This window comes from Furipterus horrens, unplaced genomic scaffold (genome assembly GCF_987537825.1).
Source record: "Furipterus horrens unplaced genomic scaffold, mFurHor1.1.pri manual_scaffold_11, whole genome shotgun sequence".
NCBI lineage: Eukaryota > Metazoa > Chordata > Mammalia > Chiroptera > Furipteridae > Furipterus > Furipterus horrens.
The window spans coordinates 96,936,414-96,959,019 of NW_028327181.1; the positions used below are offsets into that span (position 1 = coordinate 96,936,414).

A 22,606-nucleotide genomic window follows, 5' to 3' on the forward strand; every position below is an offset into this window, starting at 1 on the left:
TAACGGCCCTACAGCGTGAGACCCAGCCCGCCACATCACCGCCTGACAGTAGGTGGGAACGGAGGCGCGACCGGCACACAGCCGCACGTGTGGTCGCCGCCGGTGCCCCACGCGCCGGACCCGGAAGTGGACGCCTCACGTGCTCTGCGGGAACTTCCCGAGCCGGGGGCGGGGCGCCTGCACTGTGCGTGCTTCCGTCATTGCGTAGGCTGCTGGGGCCGTAGGACGGGGAGCTGACGTTTCCGGTGCGTAAAGGTTGTGGGAGGGTCCAATGAGTGGGGCCGAAGCCAGCCCCTCCTCTTAAAGCCCTACCGGCCTTTTTGCGTTCCGCTGCTAGGGCTGCAAGGCGCGGCGTCTTTAAATGTCGCCGTGACACGTGTGTGAAGCGCTAAGGGCCCGGATGGTGAGTGTGCGGGGCCCAGGCCGAGCGGACGCCAGCGCCGCGGGCTGCAACGGGCTAACCGAGGGCCGGGTACGATGGGGCCGAGTTTGGGAGGCGCGTGGGTCAGGGGAAGGCGGCACATCCCGCCAAGGGGAGGACATCCGCTGGGCCTGCTGCGTAGGAAGCCGCGGCCCTCCGCGGGCGCACCCGGGGACGCTCCGGGGAAACGCGGGCGCGTGTCCGTGAGGGCTCCCGGGTCCGCGGGGAGGGCCCGGGGCTGCGCGGTCTGCATGGGGCTCGTGGGTCCGCGGGGGAACGTAGGCGCGTGTCCGTGAGGGTTCCTGAGTCCACGGTCAGGGCCCGCGACGGGCTCGGGGATCCGCAGGGAGGCTCTGGGTCCACTCTGCAGTCCCCGCGAACCCCGAGCGGCGGTGGAGGGGAGAGCTGCCCCGCGGGAGCCCGGGCGGGGAAGGAGTCAGTGGCCTGCGTCGCTGTTGGGCACAGTCGGTAGGCGCAGAAGCGCCCTTTACGCATCATCCAGTCTTACTCGGAAGTGGCTCAAGTCAGAACCGGGAGCGGAGCGTCCCGCCGGGCGGCAGGGCTGAGGGCGTGTTCGTGTCTCATCAGTCAGCGACATGGGAAGGGCGCGCGCTCGGAGAAGGTAGGGGGCCGTTCTCGTGGTCGCCGCCGGGGTTACGGTGCGTGTGGGTTCGGTGGCGTACCGTTGGGGCTCCCCTGCGGGCGTAGCTAGAGTAGCACCCTAAAATAGACTTTCTGTAAGGGATGCGGAGAATCGGGCCCCCCAGAAAGGGGCGCGCGGCTTTCTGGGGGCTGGTGCGCTGCGGAAGCGCCTGGAGGCCCCTCTAGGAGCGCCCCAGGGAGGCCCAGCCTGGCTCGGGCGCATCTGAGGCTCCTCCCCGCCTGCACGTGGGTCACCCTGTGAGCCTTCATGCGGTTCATCGGGGGTGGGAAGGAGGGTGCTCGCGTGGAGCGCGCCGCGTTGGGTGTGAGGGCGCCCTGCTTGCGCACCCTCGGAGGCAGAAAAGTGCCCGGAGGAGGAGTGCGGCCCTTCCTGGGCCTTGCCGGGGTCTGAAGCGTGTTTGTCCAGCCTGTGTGTCAAAGGGCGTGCTGGGGACACAAGGACGTTCTTCCGTGGGTTCCGGCACCTCCACGAGAAATCACTTCCACGTTCTTGTTGGCTGTGTCCGGGGAAACTGATGACATAGAGGTTGACGTTTCTGTCAGAACTAGAAAAATGGTGTTTGTTCAAAATCTGACTCCACGTCGAGAAGTGGGCTGGGGGGGGGGGGTGCCCTGTAAGTTACCTGCCTCCCGTGGGGTTGGGTTAGATCTCCCAAGGTCTGTTCGCCCTCTGGCTGCGCAGTTCCCACACATTCACCCTTCGCATCGGTCCAGGACCAAGTTCCCACCTGTCCCCCACGAGGTGTGAGTCTCGACGGCAGCAGGGACACTGGAGGGAGTTTTGGTTTTGGTTTGGTGTTGATCAGCTTTTGCTGGCGGGGAGCAGACATGATGTACGTGAAATTTGCGGTGACGTGTGCGGGGACAGGAGAGGGGTCAGGATGGCCCTGCAAAGTAACAATTGTTGACACTGAATAAGGGGGCGAGGGGGTTCGCCGCGTCGTTCTCGCCACGTTGTGTATGTCAGAGCATTTTCACACGAACACGTTTTAAAGTATCTCAATTTTATGTAATCAGTGATCACGGGTGGCCATTAAAGGGGGAAACCCACACTGAGCAGGGAGAATTTGGCAATTCGTATTTTTCCTTCGACTGGGTTTTGGGGGAGGGTCTCACTGTTTCACGAAATCTGGATGTTGGAGGTCATCATCTGTCGCCTCTTTCTGTTCGGAATGCCGTTCATAGGCTGGGGCTGACTGGCAACTGGGGGGAAGTTTTTGTTCGCTTGTGCACTGGTCTTGGCACCGACACGGATGTTTCAATATAGAGCAAACGGCGTGTTTTCAACTCGTGCCTGTGAACTAATGTGTGACCGGTTACTCAGGCCCCCCTCCCACCCCTTCCCAGATCCACGCTGTCACTGTCTCTCCAGCCCCAAGGCAGGCTGGTTCCCGTTGGCATTCGGCCGTCCTGCTCCGTCCTACACTGCGGAGTGGGGCTGACGAGACCGTGGGAGACAGCCGGCCTCACGGGACGCTCTGTGTATCCCACAGCTTCTGACTCCCATCCTGCGGGACACGCTTGCGGCTTTGGCGACTTAAGAGCTTAAGAACCGAAGAGGAGGAGCCGCGCGCGGGTGAGGGACCGGCCCCAGACGCGCCCTGCCTGGCGGAGAGCCTGACCCCATGCTGCGGCAGCGGGGCGCCCGAGCCCACACAGCCCAGGTAAGCCGCTGGGGTTTCTGCGTACCCCCCGCTGCCCGGGGCCCAGCGCTGCTGCTCTTGGGTGGCTCCCTCCATGGGAGGTGCTTTTATTTCCTCAGATCAAAGGGCTTGTGCCTGCTTTCTCAAAAATAAGTTTGCGCCCTGACCAGATGGCTCGTTGGTTGGCGCATCGTCCTACACACCAAAAGGTTGCAGGTTCGGTCCTCGGTCGAGGCACGTCTGGGAGGCAACCGATCCATGTTTCTCTCTCCCTCTCTCTCTCTCCTCCTTCCTCCGTCTCTCTAAAAGCAATAAAAATAAAAATAAAAATCCTTGAGTGAGGATTAAAAACGGATTAAAAAAATAAGTTTTACAAGTCTGTATTTTACAGACATTTTGTAAGACAAACTTGATCCACGTATGAAGTTAGATACTTCGTAACAGTAAATTTGAATGACCCCTTCACTAGAGCAGAGGTTTGAAGTCCACCTGACTAAGGTGGTGCACCTGTAGCCAGTGGGTGGCCAGGGACCCGAGGGAGTCACCGTTTTTTGTGACCAGAGTGAGCAGTTTAAGGGACATATTTTTCTAACTGCGATTCAGGTAGCCCTGATCTTCCGCTGGGACGCCGAGGTGAGAGGCGGGGACAGGGAGAAGAGGTAGGCGGCTGTAGCCAGAGCGAACGTCCGGGGTGACGGGTTTCCTGTTGGCTTTCGTTTCGGGGGCTGCCCCCCAGTGTCCTCCCTCTCGCCAGCGCCGGCACTCGGCCTCAGCCAGGGCTTGTCGTCCCACTGATGTCACCCTCACCTATTTTTGTCTCTGTTTTACAAAGACTAGGAGACCTAGGGGAGTCCCAGCGATTGACCCTGGAGTTCATATAGCCTGCCACGTTCCAGAGCGGCCACTTCCACTTTGCTTAAGTTAAACATCTTGTGTTGACTGTTCTGGGCCTGTCACTGTGCTTTGTCTCCTTCCCTCACTTTTATTTAAAATTTTTTTTTTCTTAAGATTTTATTTGTTTATTTTTAGAGAAGGAAAAAGAGAGGGAGAGAAACATCAACTGGTTGCCTCTCATGCACCCCTGAACCGGGGACCTGACCCCCAACCCAGCACGTGCCCTGCCTGGGAATTGAACCAGCGACCTCTCACTTCCCAGGCCGGCGCTCGATCCACTGAGCCAGCCCAGCCAGGGCTCCCTCGCCTTTAAAAAGATGATTTGTACGAGCACTGCCCAATAATGCATGTCACGGATATAATTTAAAGTGTTATAGGAGCCACGTTAACAGTGAAAAGAAGCAGGTGAAGTTAAGTTTCCCAGCACATTTTAGTTAACCTGATACGCACGTGTGAAATGTCTGCTCAGCCTATAAGCAGAATCACTGAGGTATTTTACGTTCTCATACGGAGCCTTCGAAATCTGGTGTGCGTGTTACACCACAGCACGTCTGTCTGGCGCGGCCGCCTCCCGCGTGTTGAGTGGCCCTGTGTGGCCCGCGGCCTGCGGTTCGGAGAGCGTGGGTCTGGGCGGACAGACGTGTTGCTCTGCCCTGCCGTACTATTTGTTGCGTGGATTTAGGTGTGTGACCAGAGGGTCTTATAAGCACTGGGGTTGCCCTGGCCTTGAGCAGACACTAGGACCACATGGGCGCCTTTGGAGAGGAAACTGCCCCCAGCACCAAGGCCGCCGTCACTTGTGGAAGTGACGCGCACCCCAAGGCAACCTGGCCTCTGGGTGCCGCTCCTGTCTGTGCGGCGCTCTCGGGGAGGCAGCTCGTCCTTTTGAGAGGAGCCCCATGGACACCAGTGTCCCTGTGATTACTAAAGGGCCCCCACATCTCCCCCTTCCTGTGTGGGCTTGGCGGCCGCCCAGAGGGGCTCTCATGGTAGCTGGTGTCCGTGATGACCAAAGAGCGGCTTTGGGAGAAGAGCTCCGTCCGGGGCCCGGTTATTCATTGCTCTGTGCTCCTTGTCCCCGCAGTGATGCACCATGCCCATCGTCGATAAACTGAAGGAGGCCCTGAAACCGGGCCGCAAGGACTCGGCCGGCGACGGCGAGCTGGGGCGGCTTCTGGCCTCCTCGGCCAAGAAGGTTCTTCTCCAGAAGATCGAGTTCGAGCCGGCCAGCAAGAGCTTCTCCTGTCAGCTGGAGTCCCTAAAGAGCAAATATGTGCTGCTGAACCCCAGAACGGAGGGGGCCGGCCGCCACAGGAGTGCCGACGAGCCGCAGGCCAGGAGACAGGGTACAGGCATGTCCTTTGCGGGCAGAGCGGGCTTCGCTGTGTGTTGACCAAGTGGGTGACGAAACGTTGACTGACCAGTGGGGACCAAAGCGGCACGTGGTCAGAGTTTGACGTGAGGTCCATGGACTTTAGTTGTAGAAGTAACGGCGTGGGGTTGGTCGGAAAGATCTGTATCCTTAGATTGCTTTGGAACTTGTGTGTTTCTTGGGACCCAAGGGGCGCTGCCCAGGGCCAGGGCCTCGCTCCCCCGGCCTGTCCTCCCTCTCGTCCTCTCAGCCATGGAGGGGGCCTTGGATTCCAGGCCTGCGCCATCTGGGGGATCCGTGGGACGGCTGGGTTTCTCCTGGGCTTTCTGGGAACTTCCAGGACATGGGGACACAGTCACCCTTCCGTGCCCATCGGCGACCTCCTTCTGTGGTCTGCCCGTGCGTAGCCTGACGTCGCCCTCCTTTCATCCGTGTGTCTCAGGCAGCGAGGGCGTGTATGAGAGCGGCGGAGATGGGGTCCCCGCCCCACAGAAAGTGCTCTTTCCCGTGGAGCGGCTGTCTCTGAAGTGGGAGCGCGTTTACCGCGTGGGCGCCGGCCTCCACAACCTCGGCAACACGTGCTTCCTGAACTCCACCGTGCAGTGCTTGACCTACACACCGCCGCTGGCCAACTACCTGCTCTCCAGGGAGCACGCGCGGAACTGTGAGTGCCCGCGGGGAGGGGGCGGAGGGGGCTCGGGGTCCCCAGGGCTGGCGGCCTGCGAACTACACAGCCCACGTGCGGCCTGGAGCCGACTTAGGGGGGAGGTTCGCGGCACCCGATGCCTGACAAAACTGAACTTCAGTCGTGCCCCTGCAGGACAGGGTGCGAGAGCGAGTCGCTCCGGCAGAGGGACGGTCTCCAGGCTTTTCTGAGACTCGCTGCCTGCACAGAAAAAGGGGTTTTCAAAAGGTGTCCCCAGACACAGGGTGGGACGAAGGCAGGTTTATGGTTGTTCGTCGGGAAAGTGAAACAGTAACAAGTAAATGATAACACACGAATAAACCGCGCCTTGCGTCACAGCTGTAAGCCTCCCTTTGCCCCTCCGTACGCAGAGTCGGTTATTTTATATGCCCGTTATACCAGTGTTTTATCAACAAAGAGACAAAATCAGTGGTTCAGAACCTTCCCTGAAGAAAACCCCAGACTGAGATGATGTACAGGTGAGTTTTCTGAGGTTTTTAAGAACGAGATTATTCCAATGCTTCATACACTCTTCTGGAGAATAGAAAAAGAGCAGAGACTCCCCTGCTCATTCCATGAGGGTTTTACAGCTTGGATAACAAAATTAAACAACTTCAGTCTCTTATTTGAGAACATAGATGTCAAATTCACACGAAGTCCGAACAAACTCAGTAGTCTTTTAAGCACCAAGCAGAGCGTGTTTGTCTTAGGAGTGCAAGGCTGTTCTCCTCGCAGGGTCTCAGGGCCACACTGTGGGGCTTCCCCGGGCTCCGCATCCTGGCTCCACGCCCTCGAGGCCACCTGACCGCTCAGAGCTTCCTGTCCCTCACGGGCAAAGCAGGCCCCCCTTCTCCCTCGCAGAGTTGCGGGGCGCCCCTGCAGCACATGAAGTGCTTCGGGCCGTGCCTGGCACAGAGTGTGTGCTGTGTGAGTGCCTGTTTCACTGTCTGAATGACTCTGACTGACTGAACGGATCAAAAGAGAAAAGCCACCTGAAAATAGAAGCCAAAAAATATTTTACGATAAACTCTCAGCAGACAGAGTAGCAACAGAAGGGAATTTCCTTGACATGCTAAAGGAAAACACTACAAAACAGCATCTAAGGAGGAAAACACTGGAAGCATGCCCTTTGACCTGAGCAGTGAACCAAGGGTGTCACAGTTACCACTTCTGTCTGAGATGCAGTGACGGGAGGAAGAAGGAGGGAGTGCCACTATTGTCATGCTCCTGCACAGAAAAGCAAAAGAATCTATAGACAGAAAGTTGGCCACCTGACCAGATCTATGACATCAGTATACACAGTTAGTTGGATTTCTCTGCCCCAAACAAGTTGTGAAAAAATTGCTAGTATAAAATAATTTATAATAGCAATAAAAATGATAAGGTGTATAGACCGAAATTCACCAAGGCGTTATGTGGAAAACCGTCGCCGAAGCATGTTACGTGGTCACCTACCTACAGAGGCAGGTGCCTGCCCAGAGGGAGGCCTCACCGGTCTGCAGATGTCGGCTCTCCCCGCTTTCATGTTAGCAAAGGTAGCTAATGTAACTCCAGCCGACTCTCAAGTTTATATGGACGAGGAAAGCAAAGGACCAAAAACTGCCAAGGCACTTCTGAAGAAGAATCCCCACCCTGAAGTCTTCCATGTGGGGGGAGAAGCGAACACGTTGTAGTATCGGGCCAGGGAGAGAAACTGACCGGCGGAGTAGAACAGAGCCCAGAAACACTTATTCGCAAGTGTGGCGTTAACATGCTAGTTTTTCATACACGTGTATACATATGTCTCCACTTTAAATAAACAGTCCTTAAAAAATAACCTCGGCTTTACATGTGGGAAAAATAGAGTAAGATCCCCATAATACGGCATATACATGCACAAAGGACTGAAAACTTAGTATCCAAAGTAAAACGTAATGCTTTTATAACTACCGTGGGCAAATACTTCTGTGACCTTGGGAGGGGAGATTTCTTACTCGGGACTCAAAGTGCTAGGCCATGATGGAAAACACTAATAAATGCAGCCGCCTGAAAGTTAAGAACTTCCATCCATGAAAAAACCCTACGTTAATTGGCCAGTGGGGAACCACAGATCGGGAGACAAAACCTGGGTCACAGAGACAGAGAATCGGTACCGAGAATAAGTGAAGAACTACAGAACCAACAAGGAAGAGACCATGTAACTTAAAAAGAGATAAAAATCATGAACAGGCACCTTACAGAAGAGGAAACTCCTGGCCAAGAAGCATCGGGAGAGATGCTCCGCCTCACTGGTCGCCTACTGACGAGGGGGGACCCTGCACCCTGGGAGGGCGCAGGTGTGGGAGTCCATCAGCACCGGGTGTGGGAGGGTGCGGATCAATGAAAGCAGACCTGTGTCCTTCTGGGCTGAAGGGGCATAACTCCGGCAGGTCCTCGTTAGCCTCCAGTGAACTTGGGTTTGTTACGCGTCATTTTGCTTCACGTCTCAGAACCTGTTGGCCACGTTGAGGACAGCGTATTATGGAGAACAACCTGACATTATCTTTCAAATCATATATTACCCAGCAGTTGTACAGAAAAGCTCTGCTACGTGTAAACCAGGAGCCCACGTAAGTGGCAGTCTGTTGGGAGCCAGTGTGTGAGCTGGAGGAGCCAGGGCCCCCCCCCCAACCCCCCCCCGCCCCGGGTGGTAGAAGGAGACCTCTGCTTCGTGAGTGACCAGCCTAGCCTTCTCAGAGGACGACAACATCAGACGCCTCGGTGGGCCTGGCCTGGCCTCCCCCTCCTGAACAGGTGTGTGAGGATTCTCAAGGGTGCTGAGCAGTGTCCCCTGAACCTGACAAGGCCTGCTGGCCTCGGAGTGCCGTGCGCAGGTCCTGCACCCAGGCAGAGCAAGAAGGAAACAGTCTGGCTCCCAGGAGGGTTACATCCTGTCCTTGGTCCATTCTTGCCAAGTTCAAGCAGCAAAGTCCCAAGTCACGGCATTACATTGTGTGTTTCTGCATTGCTGAAGAACCTGTTTGTCCCCATGACACTTACTCTGTGTTTCCAGGCATTTGGGAAACCCTATTTCGAGTAGTTCTGACTGAAATGTCACTTGCCCTATTTAATAAGAGGGATGCTTTTCAGGCGAATGTTCTGCAGCATCTTACGTAATGAGTAGAGGCTTAATTCCCGCACCACATTTAATGTCTCGACCTGAGTTAGAGCCTGAAAATGGGGTTCTTTGTTCAGTATTTGTTAACGCTTAGGTTTAAGTTATCTTCAGTACCGTCGTTTTTTGCCAGAATTTGAGCCTCTCCACCATTCTCCTTTTTTTAATGAAATTAATAAATGGATATGTTTAGAAGAGCCAGGAAAAATAGAAGCCTCCTCTTTATGTAAAGGCCACCACACGAACGGGTTTTGTATGTCCTTCCAAGAAGAATTTTTTGTGTGAACACTAGTATGTTAGTTACTGAGAGGAAAACCTTTTGTGTCCAGTAGACACACAGGAGATGCACCGTTGTCGGGGTACAGCGGCAGTAAGCCCGCTCACACTGTGTTGCAGCCGGCACCTCCTCTGTCTCCAGAGCTTTGTCTTCTCAAACGGAAACTCTGTCCCCATGAAACTCTCACTCCCACCCCTCTCCCCCCAGCCCCTGGTGCCCCCCTCTCCTTCGTCTCCATGAATCTGGCTCCTCGAGGGGCCTCACGTAAGTGGGATCGCACAGGATTTGACTTTTTGGGCCTGGCTGACGTCACTGGGCACAGCGTCCTCCGGGTCCATCCTTGTAGTAGCAGGTGCCAGGCTGCCTTCCTCTTCAGGACTGAGTAGTATTCCGCTGCGCGCGTGCCACGGGGGTTCCAGTCCGCACGCCTGTCGGCGGGCACATGGCTGCTTCTGCGCCTGTTCTCTTGAGGACGGCGCTGTGGACGCGGGGGTGCACATACCTCTTCCAGACCCTGCCCTTCGTCTTTAGCTCTTGTGTGTATGTATCCAGACATGGACTTGCTGGGTCACGTGAGAATTCTATTTTTAACTTTTTGAGCAATTGCCAACTGGTTTTCAGAGCGGCTGCAGCGTTTTAAATCCGCACCAGCAGGGCACAGGGGTTCCAGTGTCTCCACACCTTTGCCGACACGTGCCCTCTTCTGTTTGTAAATACAGCGTTTTTGTGGATGCACTGAACAGGCTGCGTGCTGTTTAGTTATCGATTTTGAGGTGGGTCTAGAAAACTGGGTAATTGGAGCTACTGATGGGGAGGATTGATTAGTGTTGACTTTGGCGTTAGGAGCTGGGTCTGTCTGCAAAGGTAATGCTGGACAGGAGACACGCTTGCCCTTGGAGACAAGGTCACACATGCACACGAGGACACGGGCACAGGGTCATCCAGGACCGCGTGGTTCGTGACAGCGGGGAAAGGAGGGTTAACATTCCCTAGCAGGGCTGTGTCGTGGACTCTGCTCGTCTGCTCTGAGAGGCTCTCTGGGGTAGGGGAGGGCCGGGCACGTGCTGGCGGGATTAGGCAGTGGGATGCGGGATGACACGCACCGCGGGTTCCGGTCAGTGGGAAGGAAGCGTTGCCCGCAGCTGCGGGGACAGTTACTGTTTAGGGGTATGCACGTGTATTCGTATACCAGGGACATTCATGGACAGTGGAGCCCCGGCTCAGGCCAGTGGTTCTCTCTGATGGTTGTGGGGAGAATGGGGTTGGGAAGGGATGGGAGGGTTGGTGAGCTGTCGCACCAGCATTTTACTTGGGAAACATCTTAAGATGGCGTGGAGCTGGGGGGTGGGATAGTCTTTCTGCTTCTCTTTGTATTTAAATAAAGGTAAGTCATATGAGTGGCCTAATACCTGGGGAGGAACAAACAAATAGTTTCCTGTGGCGCCTGGTGGAAGGATTCGGCCTGTGGGGGATCAGCTCCTGCCACCGCCTGGTCATAGTCTGCCACCGGTGCATCCCCGGGCTGTCTCCCGGCAGGGCTGCAGTCCGGCACTGTATGCAAGGGTGGGTGGCCCGCAGATTGGACGTGTTGCCCACATGGGGCTTCACAGAAGTTTCCTGAGGCCTGATCGGAGCAATGGGGTCTTCTAGAAGCCCCAGAGCAGACTGAGGGGTGTTAGGTAGCCCCAGATGTTCTGTCCTGTTGGCCATGTGATTCAGCTGGGAAGTGAGAGAACCCATCTCCCTGAACTTCACTTTGACCGTCAGTCTTGCCCTTTGTGTAAGTACGTACACTGAAGAACTCTGAGAAGGGCCGACAGAGGGCAACAGCATGAACCCCGGGTCATGGGGGAGTTAGGGTTATAGCCCCTGGTAGGTCGTGGCCCCAATGCCCGCCTACACATGGGTCGCGAGCTGCCGCAGGGCCTGGACCTCTGGCTCCACTGTCATGGGGGGGGGGGGGTTCCCTTACGTCACCACCTTGTGCCTCTACAGGTCACCAGGGAGGCTTCTGCATGCTGTGCGTCATGCAGAACCACATCACCCAGGCCTTCGCCAATAGCGGCAACGCCATCAAGCCCGTGTCCTTCATCCGAGACCTGAGAAGTAAGTGGATCCTTACCTGCTGCCCACTGGCTCCGTAGTGGGTGCTGGGAGGGAGGAGGGAGGAGGCGCCCTGGGACCTCGTGGGCCAGTGACTTGGTGTGTCTGGCTGGCAGTGCCCAGTGAGGGGGTTGCCATTTCCAGGCTGCTGTGGCCAGAGTCTGTGGGGGTGGCTTTATAATGGGGGTCAGCCGGGCTGGGGGCTGGGGTGTCGTGCGTGGGCAGGTGAGGCCTCCTCTGCCAGTGACCGCATGCTGTCCAAGTCAGGTGTCCCTCCCACCTGGCGTTTGAAACCCGCGTGGGGTGGAGCTGTGACCCATCTGTATCATGTCCACTCTGGGAACACCGGCTCATCAGTGGCTTCCCAGCCGCAGTGCAGGTGCCCTGAGGCGGCTGTGCTCTCCATTCAGCGCGGAGGGTCCGAGCCCTTCGTCTCCCTGAGAAAATCTGCCCCGAGGAGCCGGGGTGGCCGGCAGTGCAGGGCGGGGGGGCTCGTTCCCTCCCTGGCCTTCGCAGAGCCTGCTGTGGGCCTGGGTCAGCAGGGAGGAGGGCCCCCCACGTCTGATGGCTGCCTCTTCCCGCCTCAGAGATCGCCCGGCACTTCCGCTTCGGGAACCAGGAGGACGCGCACGAGTTCCTGCGCTACACCGTGGACGCCATGCAGAAGGCCTGCTTGAGCGGCTGTGCCAAGTACGCGCCCACCTTCCCGTGTCGCAGGCGCCCCCGGGGCTCCTCTGCACCTGTTTGTGCCCAGGTCCCCGACCAAGGACTGCACATTCTTCCTGGGAAAGGTCTCCCCGGTACCAGCCCCTTAGCCCAGGGTGCCGTGGCCGGGACCAGGTGGTGGCCACACTCTGTCCCCGCATCTCAGTGGAGGGGTGGCTTCAGCAGATCTTGGTGCCTTCACTATGGGGGTTTCCTGTCTTTTTTAAATCACCCCGTTACTTTGATGTAGAGCCTGGGTGGTAGGAATTACAGTTTCTGTGAAAGAGCTTGAGAACGTGCAGGAAAGTTTGGGCATAGGAAGTGGATAAATTTTGACATGTTCTCTGCCCAGTGACCGTTTTCCTAACTTTAAATTTGAAAGCATGTGACACGTTGATGACTTGTGGCCTTTTGCGAAACTGTTATTGTCACGAAGCTTTTGTGTCATTCCTGGTTTGTGGGTTCAGACAAGAGAAACTAGACAGGAACCACGTCCTGTGCCTGGTGCCTGAGGCCGACTCTGGAAGCAGCACCTGAGCTGGGCAGCATGTGTTGGTGCTGTGGTGGGGGCCCCGGGGAGCTGCCCGGGAGCCTTCCCCGCACCCGTGCCCCTCGCCCTCTCCCGCAGGAGGCCTCCCGGGAATGTGGCTGGGCCCTGGGCAGGCGGGCGGGCGGGCAGGCCTGCAGAGGCAGGTGGGGTAAGGGTGTGGCCCCTTGTTCTGCAGGTGGGTGCAGCATGTTTGCAGTGGGCGGGGTTACCTGGGAGCTCTTAGGACCGGAACTAGCTAACGCTGACCCCATGCCAGGCACATGAGCCAGCCTGTCTGGAGGCAGGAGAATTGGGGAGGGGTGGGGAGAAGAGGGGGATGGGTGAGTTTTAGGTTTGGGCTGAGGGTGGGGGCACTCCAGGTGTGCAATCCAGGCAGCAGGTAGGTGTGGCGAGCTGTGCACGGTGTGGGGCGCAGAATTGGGCAGGTGCTGGTGGCGCGATGAGGGCTCGCGTCAGGTGGGCCAGTCGTGGCCAGGCACCCATGCTGGAGGAGTGGGACACCTGCTGAGTACCCGTTCCTGGGGAAGCTTCTTACCGGTCTGTAGTGAAATGAGAGAAAATGGGTCGGCACAGGTGTGAGCTTTGCACAGAGTGACGTGTCCCGTTTAATGGGCAGGTGGAAGGGCCTTTTTTTCCACTTTGAACTTGCAAGCAGCGTGTTACGTTTCTGCTTCTTGGAGCTTCCTGGTGTCTCCTTTGTGAACGTTGCCTACACGGCTGCGACGGGGCGTGCCCGTGTGTCTGGCTGTGGGACGCGCACCGCTGGCCTGCGTTGCCTGCTGCCACGCACCCTCATTCCCTCCCGGCCCCCATGGATGGTGTGTCCGTCTTCCCGCGCCTCCCGCCGCTGCTGCGTTACAGAGGTGGCTGTGGTTAGACATTCATAACCCGCACGCCTTCGTGGAGATCGGCAGCTGTCGGCGTCACAGGTGATGCGCTGGGCTGGTCTCCGTGCCTGTCAGGAGCTCAGCCCTGCCCCTGATGGCCCGGCAGCCCTTCGCCCGCCCCTTTGAAGGTGCTGTGCCCTCGGCGTGCCTGAGGTTCACCTTGCCATGTGAGCCAGGTGGGAATCTGTTTCTTTTATAGACAGGTTTAGCCCCTTCACATTGATTGTCATGGCTGAAGTTTGGTCTTGACTTGGCCTTTCGATTTTGTTTTATGATAATTACATAAAGCGTATTGGCTGTGTTTCCTTCTCTGCCTGATCTGTTTCTGCTTGTCTATTCCAAGCTCCCGTTTGGTGTTTAGGAAGACCTGTGTTTTGTTCCTCCTTCTACTCTTAAATCTTGGTCGCGTTGTTCCTTACTTTGTTGGAACAGACAGGATTTGTGTGTGTCCCCCCACATTTGGTCCCCGCCTCTGCTTCCATCTCAGCCCGCAGGCCTCCCCAGGCTGGGCTGCGAGGAGGTCCAGCAGCCCAAGGCCTGTGCCCTCTCTTGCCTTGTGATGTTAGTGTTTGATCTTGTGCTCAGAGGCCTTCAGGATCTTCTTTAATTCTTTACAGTCTGATGGCCTCCCTAGGGACATCCTGGAGCTGATTGTTATTGGACACTTTTCCCAGATACCAGGTACCTGACGGGTGACAGGGTGGCTGGTGGAGACTGCGTCTGGAAATGTGTGGACAGGAACGTGTCCTTGGTGGTCGGCATCGGCAGCAGGCAGCTGGTGTCTGAGCCCCCGCCCCGGGTCAGCTCTGCTCCGGGGTCGTGCTTTAGAAACGAGCCGCAGTGAGTCAGGCCGACGCCGGCAATCAGTGCAGCGTGCCCCCCGACGTGGCTTCCCTGTGAAGTTTTCCAGTTCACCCTGTCACCGGGGACAGAGACCGTCACCTCAGGAGCACAGCCTGGTGTCAGTTTTGTTCGCTTGTGTGGAAGGCCTTGTTTTAACATCTGGGGATTTTTCTTGTGTGCCAGATTTCTGTGTTGTGTGAGGCCGTGTTACTTGGTCGAGGTCCCAGGCGTCCCTGTCTGCCTGCCTTCCCTCTGCCCTCCGAAGCGGTGCCGCTCGGGTCCCCTGGCGGCCTCAGCACTGGGTTTTTCTGACTCTCTTCTCCACTGGGCACCGTTCTGAACTGATTCTTTTTCTATTCTCTACATGTTTCCTGAGTTAATTAACTTTCTCCTTTTTGCTGCTTTTATTTCTAGTTTTAAAGTTTCTTGTTCAAGGGGGTTTTCATGTCGCCAAATGCTGGTGCCCAGCTTGGGGTTTTGTGTTGCTCTTTTCTTCTGCTTTGTGCTTGTTTTCTGGGGGCTGATTTTCATCTGACGAGGTAAGTGTTTGCTTCTGGTTTTTCATAGATTTTGGCTGTTTTCGTGGGTCCCGTGAGTTTGGGGACTGGCACAGCTGTGAGCCCGGGCGCCCCCTCCTGCCCGTCCGGGGCATTGCACTCCGAAGTGGAGGCCGCTGGCTGGGGGCAGCATATTGTCATCCTTTTTCAGGCCTCAGGTGCCCCTTTGCTTTTCTTGTCCTTCACCCCCGGGGTTGCCTGGGGAGCCCGCCTGCCCACCTGCCTCTGCTTGAGAGTCACCATCTCTGGGCCACCTCCCCAGCCACATCCTGGTGGCCGGAGTCTCAGAGCCATGCACTTGGTGGACCTCCGTGGTCCAACAGGGGACTTTTCTGTGACGCATCAGGCCTCCTATGGCTCCCGTCTCTCCCTTGCTCGGTTTTCTCTGGCCCTGCTCTTGAGCAAGGCTGAGTGGGGTCGTTAAGGTAGCTTGTCGGAATCTGGCTGCAGTTTCCTGCTTACAAGAGACTGAACGCATGAGCGTCCTCTGTGTCAGGCTGTCCTGAGAGAGGATTCTGTGGTTCTCTTCGCTGGGTCCGGCCCACTTTGTCAGGTCATCTGGGGACAGCTGCCATCACAGGTAGCCACCCTGGGTCACTCGTGTCCTTGATGGTTGTTGGAACTCAGCATCCCTTCTTCTGACGATCAGCGGTGCTTGTCGGTGGCAGCCGTTTGCTTTCCATTTCCTGACCTTGCAGAATGAGAATCTGGTGACCGTTGGCCGCCCAGACGTTTCGGAGTTGTTCTCCTTAGTGAGCTCCCTGAGCCTGGCAGCCGTGCCGTCACAGTCACAGGACTGGGCAGGAGGCAGAGACAGGGGCCCGTCAGCTCGCTCTGCAGGTGGCGGGGGTGGCTGCATGTGGTGAGAGGAGCCCCAGCCAGGGAGTCCCACACGTGCCTGGGGAGCTGGGGCAGGTGCCAGGTGGACGGGACACTTGTCCTAAGAGGGAGTGGGCCACACTGTCCACTGCTGCCGTGCTCCATGCAGAGTCTTTAAAGCCAACTGGACTTGTGTCCTGGAGGTCTTGGTGAGTCAGGCTGATTCAGTGGGTAGCAAGTGAAAACCGGGAGCAGAGGCTAGGTGTGGCGCGTTGCTTCCAGAACCTTCCTCATACGAATAGCAGCGGCGCCCAGACGCCGCATTCCGCGTTCTGTAGTTAGTGAGCGGGCTGGAGTGTGCCTGACCCTGAGCCACTCCCGAGACCGCTGCTGTCCTGCCAAAAGGGCCGTCCAGTGGGACTTTTGTCCCAGGTAAGAGGCTGATGTGTCTCATCGAGAGGAGGCGGTGACCATCAGGGCTGAGGCGGGCCAGGGGACAGGTGGGAGGGTGGCACGGGGTTACCTGTTGGGAGGGACAGAAGGGGGTCCTGAAGGCCTAAGGGGCAGCTGTGGGGAGTGGGCGGTGTGGAGCAGTGTGGTGCGGAGAGACCCCCAGGCACTGCTGTGGTCCTGCTGAAACCCAGGGTGAACGGCGGCGAAGCGGGAGGGGCGCGGGCAGGGCTGCAGGCGCTGCTCCGCTACATCCCGTCATCCGCTCAAAGGCTATGGCCTCCGTTCCAGGTTGGATCGTCAAACGCAGGCTACTACTCTGGTCCATCAGATTTTTGGAGGCTATCTCAGATCGCGTGGTAAGTGGAGACTTTTCTCTGCCACTTCTCGGCAAGGACTAGTAATAACCAGGAAATGCTAAGAGCGAGCGCCCAGGCTGGGCTCTTTCCTGGCGGGGAGCCCTGGCAGGCCCCCCAGGCCTAGAGTCTGGGCTCTGATCTGCGCCCTTGCCCCTCGCTTTGCCTGATGGGCACACTTCCCGGGAGGAAGTTTGCAGCAAAACATCAAGCCTCTGTAGAATGAGGGTGGCATTATTTTTCCTTTGACTCCCTTAGTCCCTCATGTGGGAAGGCGACCCCTCTCTGGGCGGCACTGGGTTTGACATACGTCTCCTTGTGAACTCTGGGTGTCAGTGAGCTCTCTCTGGATGCCAGGATCTCAGGGGGTGGTTTGCCGAGAAGACCTCCCTGTTCTAGGACTGTGGCACCTGGGGGTGCTGGGCTGGGGGCGGTGCGCCAGGGGCACCTGCGGACACCCCACCTCCTCTCTGTTCCCTCGCAGTGAAGTGCTCGGTGTGCAAGAGTGTCTCAGACACCTACGACCCCTACTTGGACGTGGCGCTGGAGATCCGGGTACAGAGCGTGGTTGTGTTCGTGTGAGGACCCAAGGGCAGGGGCGGGAATCCCTGAACCACAAACCCCCACGAGGGCGTATTATCCACAGAGACGAGGCACAAATACTTAGAATCCTTGTGCCTTAGAGTGGGAACGGTCATTGTCACCTATTTCTTTCTAGTCTTTTTTTTCTATGCACGTTCCTTCCATTTAAAAAATAAGGATGAAGCGCTGTTGTGTGTCCTGAGGCGTGACGGGCTGTTCCTGCGGCCTGGGGCGCTCGTCTTGGCCTGAGGCTCAGCAGACCCAGCGGTCAGCCTCTGCCTTATATTCCTCATCCATGGGGACAGAAGGGTGGCAGCTGGCTCCCCCGTTCCTGTATGATAGGTTTTGAGTCCCGGAAGGTGGCAGCTAGTAGGCCAGTGTTTATGCAAGTGAAGTGGTGTGCTTTGCTGCCTCAGCCTGAAAAAGACCTTACATTTGGCATTTCTGGAGTGAGCCTTTTCCTTCTGCTGTTTATTCTGGTCCTCATTCTGTCCTCCTCAGCAAGCTGTGAACATTGTGCGTGCTCTGGAGCTGTTCGTGAAGCCAGATGTCCTGAGTGGAGAGAATGCCTACATGTGCGCTAAGTAAGTTTCGTTTTGCTCATGGCCAAAAGACCAGGGCAGCCAGAGAGACATAGAGAAGTCACCTAACCTGGCCCTGCTGTGTGTCGTCCCCTCCCGGCCACCTCCCTCGCAGGTGACCCTGCTCACATTTCTTGCATGCCGTCTGTATGTCTTCCAACTATAAGCCTCTCCAGAACACAGACAGAGTGTTAGCCGTGGTCTGGACGGCTGGCGTTCCCACAGCGCTCACTGTGCCATTCCAGGCGCCTCTCCCGTGGGCGCACGCGTCGCAGGCCCTGGGATGAGGAAGCCGGGGCTCGGGGGCGCGCACACGGCTGTGGGCTGCGGAGGCCGTGCTGCCACCCGCCTCTCAGATGGCCCTGTCCTGCAGCTTCCAGGTCCTAAGTTTCCACGGCATGTTCCGCTTCAGCCGGCGTCGCTCTGACCCCGTTCTGTCGGGGGTCATGCAGTCTCTGTGTGTGCGTGTGTTTCTCACCTTACGTTTAGGTCCTTTAAAAGCTGCAAAGAACAGCTTCCTCAATTCTGCTTTTTGGGTTGACCATTCTGCGCCGAAACACTGCCTTTTGCCCCCACACCCGCCCCCTGTGCTCTGGGAGCTGCCCACCCATTTGCCTCTCTTCTCCCCTGCGGTCCCTTGTCTCTGGCTTCGCTTGCAGCGAGGCCTGCTTGCCCGGCTGTCCCGCCGCCACACGCTTCCCTTTCGCTGTAATGTGCCACATTAGCCCGAAGTTGCTTTTCATAAATCTCAGTCCCAGCTGGGAAAGTGCTTTCTTTTTGTGCTCATCCATTTCCCTGCCATAGCTTTCCTGTCCTTCCATCAGGTTGATTTGGTGTCAGGGATGCAGGAGGCACAAGTGCATTTAAGACGACCTATTGGTACAGCGCAGTGTGACTGTCCCCCTAGCGTGAGGACAGTTCCTTGGACACGAGCTGACACCCCCCCCCCGCCCCCCCTCAGGTGCAAGAAGAAGGTGCCCGCCAGCAAGCGCTTCACCATCCACAGGACGTCCAATGTCCTGACCCTTTCCCTCAAGCGCTTCGCCAACTTCAGCGGGGGGAAGATCACCAAGGTGAGTGCTCACCGAGGCTTCTCCCCCAGCTCGGCGGGCTCCTCCCCGGAGCCAGTGAATTCCAGTCTCTGGAACACGGGGCCCGGGGTCTGCATGTTCCTCAGTGATCATTACACACAGTCAAGTTCAAGAACCACTATCTTACTATATTTTTTTCCCCAATCTCTGCCTGTGCTTGGGGAGTTACTGGTATGGAAGGTCAAGGTTTACTTAAGGATAAGTATGGTGGCCCTGACTGGTATGGGTCAGTTGTTTGGGTGTCATCACATAAAGTGAGAAATTGCAGGTTCGATTCCTGGTCAGAGCGTGTGTGAGAGACAGCTGATCGATGTTTCTCTCCCTCTTTTTCTCCCTCCATTCCCCTCTCTCTAAGAACGAATAAGTACAACATGTTTTTTTAAAGAATAAGTATGATGAACATGGGACTGCAGTTCTGATCCTCCATGTCCTGTTTGTGTCTAAAACAGGTGCACTTATATGCTGTGGCTTTCTGTAGAATATAGAATGAAATTTACTTTTTACACAATGGCATTTTAACAGATGTCCTGCTGCATAAAAGTCTAGAGATCTGTTCTTAGTTGTTGCAGCCTCGTTGCATGGTTTGGGGCAAGGCACCTGTCTGGGCCTCAGGTTCCTCACTGGCAGTAGTGGGGGCTTGCTTAGATCAGCATTTCCCTAATTAACGCTCTATGGAGCCAGCACCTTTGTTCCTGAAGACCCGAACCCACGTCTGTCCCATCCTCCTCCCCGGCACTGGTCCTGTAGAGAGGCGGGGAGGACTGGGAGTTCTTCTCGTTTAGGGAAAAGACACTTCTCTGCCCTGTGTTTTCCAGTCATGGATTGAGGGAGGCTCCCCCCAGCATGGCTGCGTGCCCAGTTGCCTGGATTGTGCAGGGCCAGCTGACGCGAGCATTGTCTGCACTAGGGACAGAGAGGGCGAGTAGGCTCTCTCTCTCGGGTGAGTTTTAATCGCCTTTCGCTTGGCTTTTCAAACAGGATGTGGGCTATCCGGAATTCCTGAACATCCGCCCGTATATGTCGCAGAGCGGCGGCGAGCCTGTCATGTACGGGCTGTATGCCGTCCTGGTCCACTCCGGCTACAGCTGCCACGCCGGGCACTATTACTGCTACGTGAAGGTCAGCGGTGTGCTGGCATCGGGGGGCAGGGGGGCAGGCTGGCAGGCGGGTTTGCCCATGTGCAAGGGTGGCCCTGTTCTGCAGTGGCGTTGGGTCCTCGTGTTGCCTCTGCGTGGAGAGCAGAGACACCTCTAAAATTCTTCCCACTGGGACCCGCCATATTCTTGGACTTGTGGTGGGGCTCTGGGAGGGGGTAGGGAGCTGCTTCCAGGGCCCTGGCCTAGAACCCCGGAGATGCCTTGGGGAGGCCGAACGTTGGTGGGAGATGCTTTGCTGATCACAGCTGCGGATGTGTCTTGCAGAAGGGAAAGCTCAGGTCCCTGGCCCCAGGATGAAGGGGACTCAGCACACTGTGGGGCCCCATTCAGAGCGGGACGAACATGAGACATTTTAGTGTGGAATCATGGCTATTCAATCAGCTCGTGCACGTGTGGGGCGATGAGCAGCGGGTCTTGTATTCCCTTTTTAGAAAGGGTTACGGGATGTTAGGTTTTTGTTTTGTTTTGTCTCCCCTGTGCTGCTCCAGGCAAGCAGTGGGCAGTGGTACCAGATGAACGACTCCTTGGTCCACTCCAGCAACATCAAGGTGGTTCTGAACCAGCAGGCCTACGTGCTCTTCTACCTGCGGTAACGCACCCCTCCCTCCCGCCACCTCCCTCTGCTCTGCCGCTCGCCCGGGAACTCCCCGAAGGAGGAGCCCGAGCAGCTCTCTTCCGCCAGCCGTGGGCGTGGGCGGGTCCCCTGGCTCCTAAGTAAAAGCCAGAGCCTCTGGGAAGGTCAGAGGAGGGTTCTGTCGCCTGCCATTGAGGTGACTGGAAGTGGCATAGGGAAGTTACCTGTTCTCTTACTGCCCCACATCGGAGGTGTGGGCTGGCCAGCACCCCTCCACCTGTGCGCAGAGTGATCACGGTGGGCAAGGAAGTCGGTTCTCGGGAGGGAGGAGGCGAGGTGGGGGCGCTGGGGCAGAGCGCCTTTGGGAGGTCCCTTTTCTTGGGCTGGTTGTCACCGACCTGGGGTTTGGGAGGCGTGGAGACTGGAGGCGATTTTGGGGCTTCGTGCACGTTGCACGGAGTTTGGGTGATGCATTGGAGGGGTCTCTGGCTCTCTGGTACCCGAGGCTGTTCCCGGAAGAGCCTTGGCTACAGTTTGCTCCCTGCTTACACTGAGCCGGCGTCCGAGCTGTGTGAGAGCTTCGTGCGGGTTTAACGGCAGGGTGCGATTGCAGAGCTGCACGTTAGGAGGGTCAGGGTCCTCTGGCCGTTTCTCCCTTTCATTGTCCTTTTTAACAGAACCGTAGCCTTGATTGTAATTTATTTTGATTCCTTCTCACACGGTTCTGTAATATGCTTGTAGCTGTGGTAAGAGAACCCCCTGGCCTGTTTGCTTCCTTTGGCAGAATTCCAGGCTCCAAGAGGGGTCCCGAGGGCTCCATCTGCAGGACCGGCTCCTCCCTCAGCGGCCGTCCCGGCGTGGGTCCCGACCACGTCAAGAAGAGTATTAGCAATGGGGCTGCTTCGTCCCCGCTGATTGGAAAGGTACTTCTTCAGAAGGATCAGTGTTTGCAGAGCAGACCGTCCTGCCTCGCCTGTGCCTCTCGGGCGGGGCCTGGAGGCCCCAGAGCTCAGCATGCTGGGCGCCTGGCCCAGTGGTTGCAGAGGCAGACTGTCCCGTTGTCGCCAGGTTCTCTCTTAAGCTGGTCATCAGCTGCCACTGGGTGAGCAGAGGCGGGGACAGTGTGACCCAGCAAATCAAGACTAAGTCACGGTGTGTCCCCGTCTTAGATCAGCTGCCATGCAGGAGCATAGTGACAGGCTTGCTGAGCAAGCATCTGGGAAAAAATATGTTTTATCCTCACTTTTTTTTCTCTTTTAAAAATCTTTACTTGAGAACATGTTTATTGATTTGAGAGAGAGAAACATTGACTGCCTCCCTTAGGCGCCCCAGGGGGCAGTCTAACCCACAACCTGGGTACGTGCCCTGACCAGAGATCAAACCCACGCCCTTTGGTGCACGGGATGACACTCCAGCCAGCTGGGCCACCTGGCCGGGGCTGTCAGCACATTTTAATACTGAGAGTGGGTAGTTTATACTCATGTTAGTTTCCTGATGTAGTCGTTATGCTGTGGTTACGGTAGGAGAGTGCCCTTGTTCCTAGCAGGGCCCACAGATGTATTTAGGGGGGAATGGTGTTATGTGTCAAATTTGCTCAAATGGTCAGAAATATATATATACAGAGAGAGAGAGACATTCAAGTGACTTAAAATCACTCTGTTGCCTATGCAAATGATACCAATGTTAAAATGATGAGAGCCAAAATTAGTATCCAATTAGCAAATTTTTGAAAAAGAAATACTTGCCGGTAGTAGAGTCAATGCAGCTTGTCAGCATGACTCTCAATTCAGGAAAATATGTAGAGCCTAGTCATTCCATTTCTTAACAATTAGCATGGAATATTAATACTGGGAAAGATTCAGTCTTTTGCTTGTTCCTTCAACAAATAGTTTTTAAGCACAGACTCCACAAGGCCTGGAACTAGTTGGGATGGTTGAAATGGTAAAAAGAGTTTGAAATCAGGCCTGGGGGTTGGGGGGGGGGGACATTTAAACACAGAGCTGGTGGCTTAGACACAGGGTCGTGGTTGTAATGAGTCTGTGAAGGGGGAAGATGAGGTGCTTCCTGTGGTTTTGTTGATTTTGGAGACGGTGTTGCCTAGTAAACTGTTAACACAATGAGATGGGAGCCAATCAGACGTTGCAGCGACAGGAGGAGAGCATGAACTCAGGCTCGGGTGAGACCACCTGGCGTCCCCTGTGTGGCCAGCATCCCAGAAGAAAAGCCCCCAAGGAGAAAAACCCCAGTACGTTCATCAGTCGTT

General features: G+C 56.5%; 1 protein-coding gene across 1 annotated transcript in view; it reads left to right on the plus strand.

Moving 5' to 3' along the window:
- Nucleotides 1-409: 409 nt before the first annotated feature.
- USP36 (ubiquitin specific peptidase 36) overlaps nt 410-22,606 on the plus strand; it is a 29,073-nt gene continuing 6,876 nt past the window's right edge. The window contains exons 1-13 of the mRNA XM_090291860.1: nt 410-472; nt 2,578-2,748; nt 4,706-4,967; nt 5,436-5,657; nt 11,084-11,194; nt 11,779-11,881; nt 16,294-16,361; nt 16,843-16,913; nt 17,442-17,524; nt 18,483-18,594; nt 19,591-19,731; nt 20,258-20,358; nt 21,128-21,266. Of these exons, the coding sequence (XP_090147986.1) occupies nt 4,715-4,967; nt 5,436-5,657; nt 11,084-11,194; nt 11,779-11,881; nt 16,294-16,361; nt 16,843-16,913; nt 17,442-17,524; nt 18,483-18,594; nt 19,591-19,731; nt 20,258-20,358; nt 21,128-21,266 (1,404 nt within the window). The 5' untranslated portion in view covers nt 410-472; nt 2,578-2,748; nt 4,706-4,714. The remainder of the gene's footprint in view (nt 473-2,577; nt 2,749-4,705; nt 4,968-5,435; nt 5,658-11,083; nt 11,195-11,778; nt 11,882-16,293; nt 16,362-16,842; nt 16,914-17,441; nt 17,525-18,482; nt 18,595-19,590; nt 19,732-20,257; nt 20,359-21,127; nt 21,267-22,606) is intronic.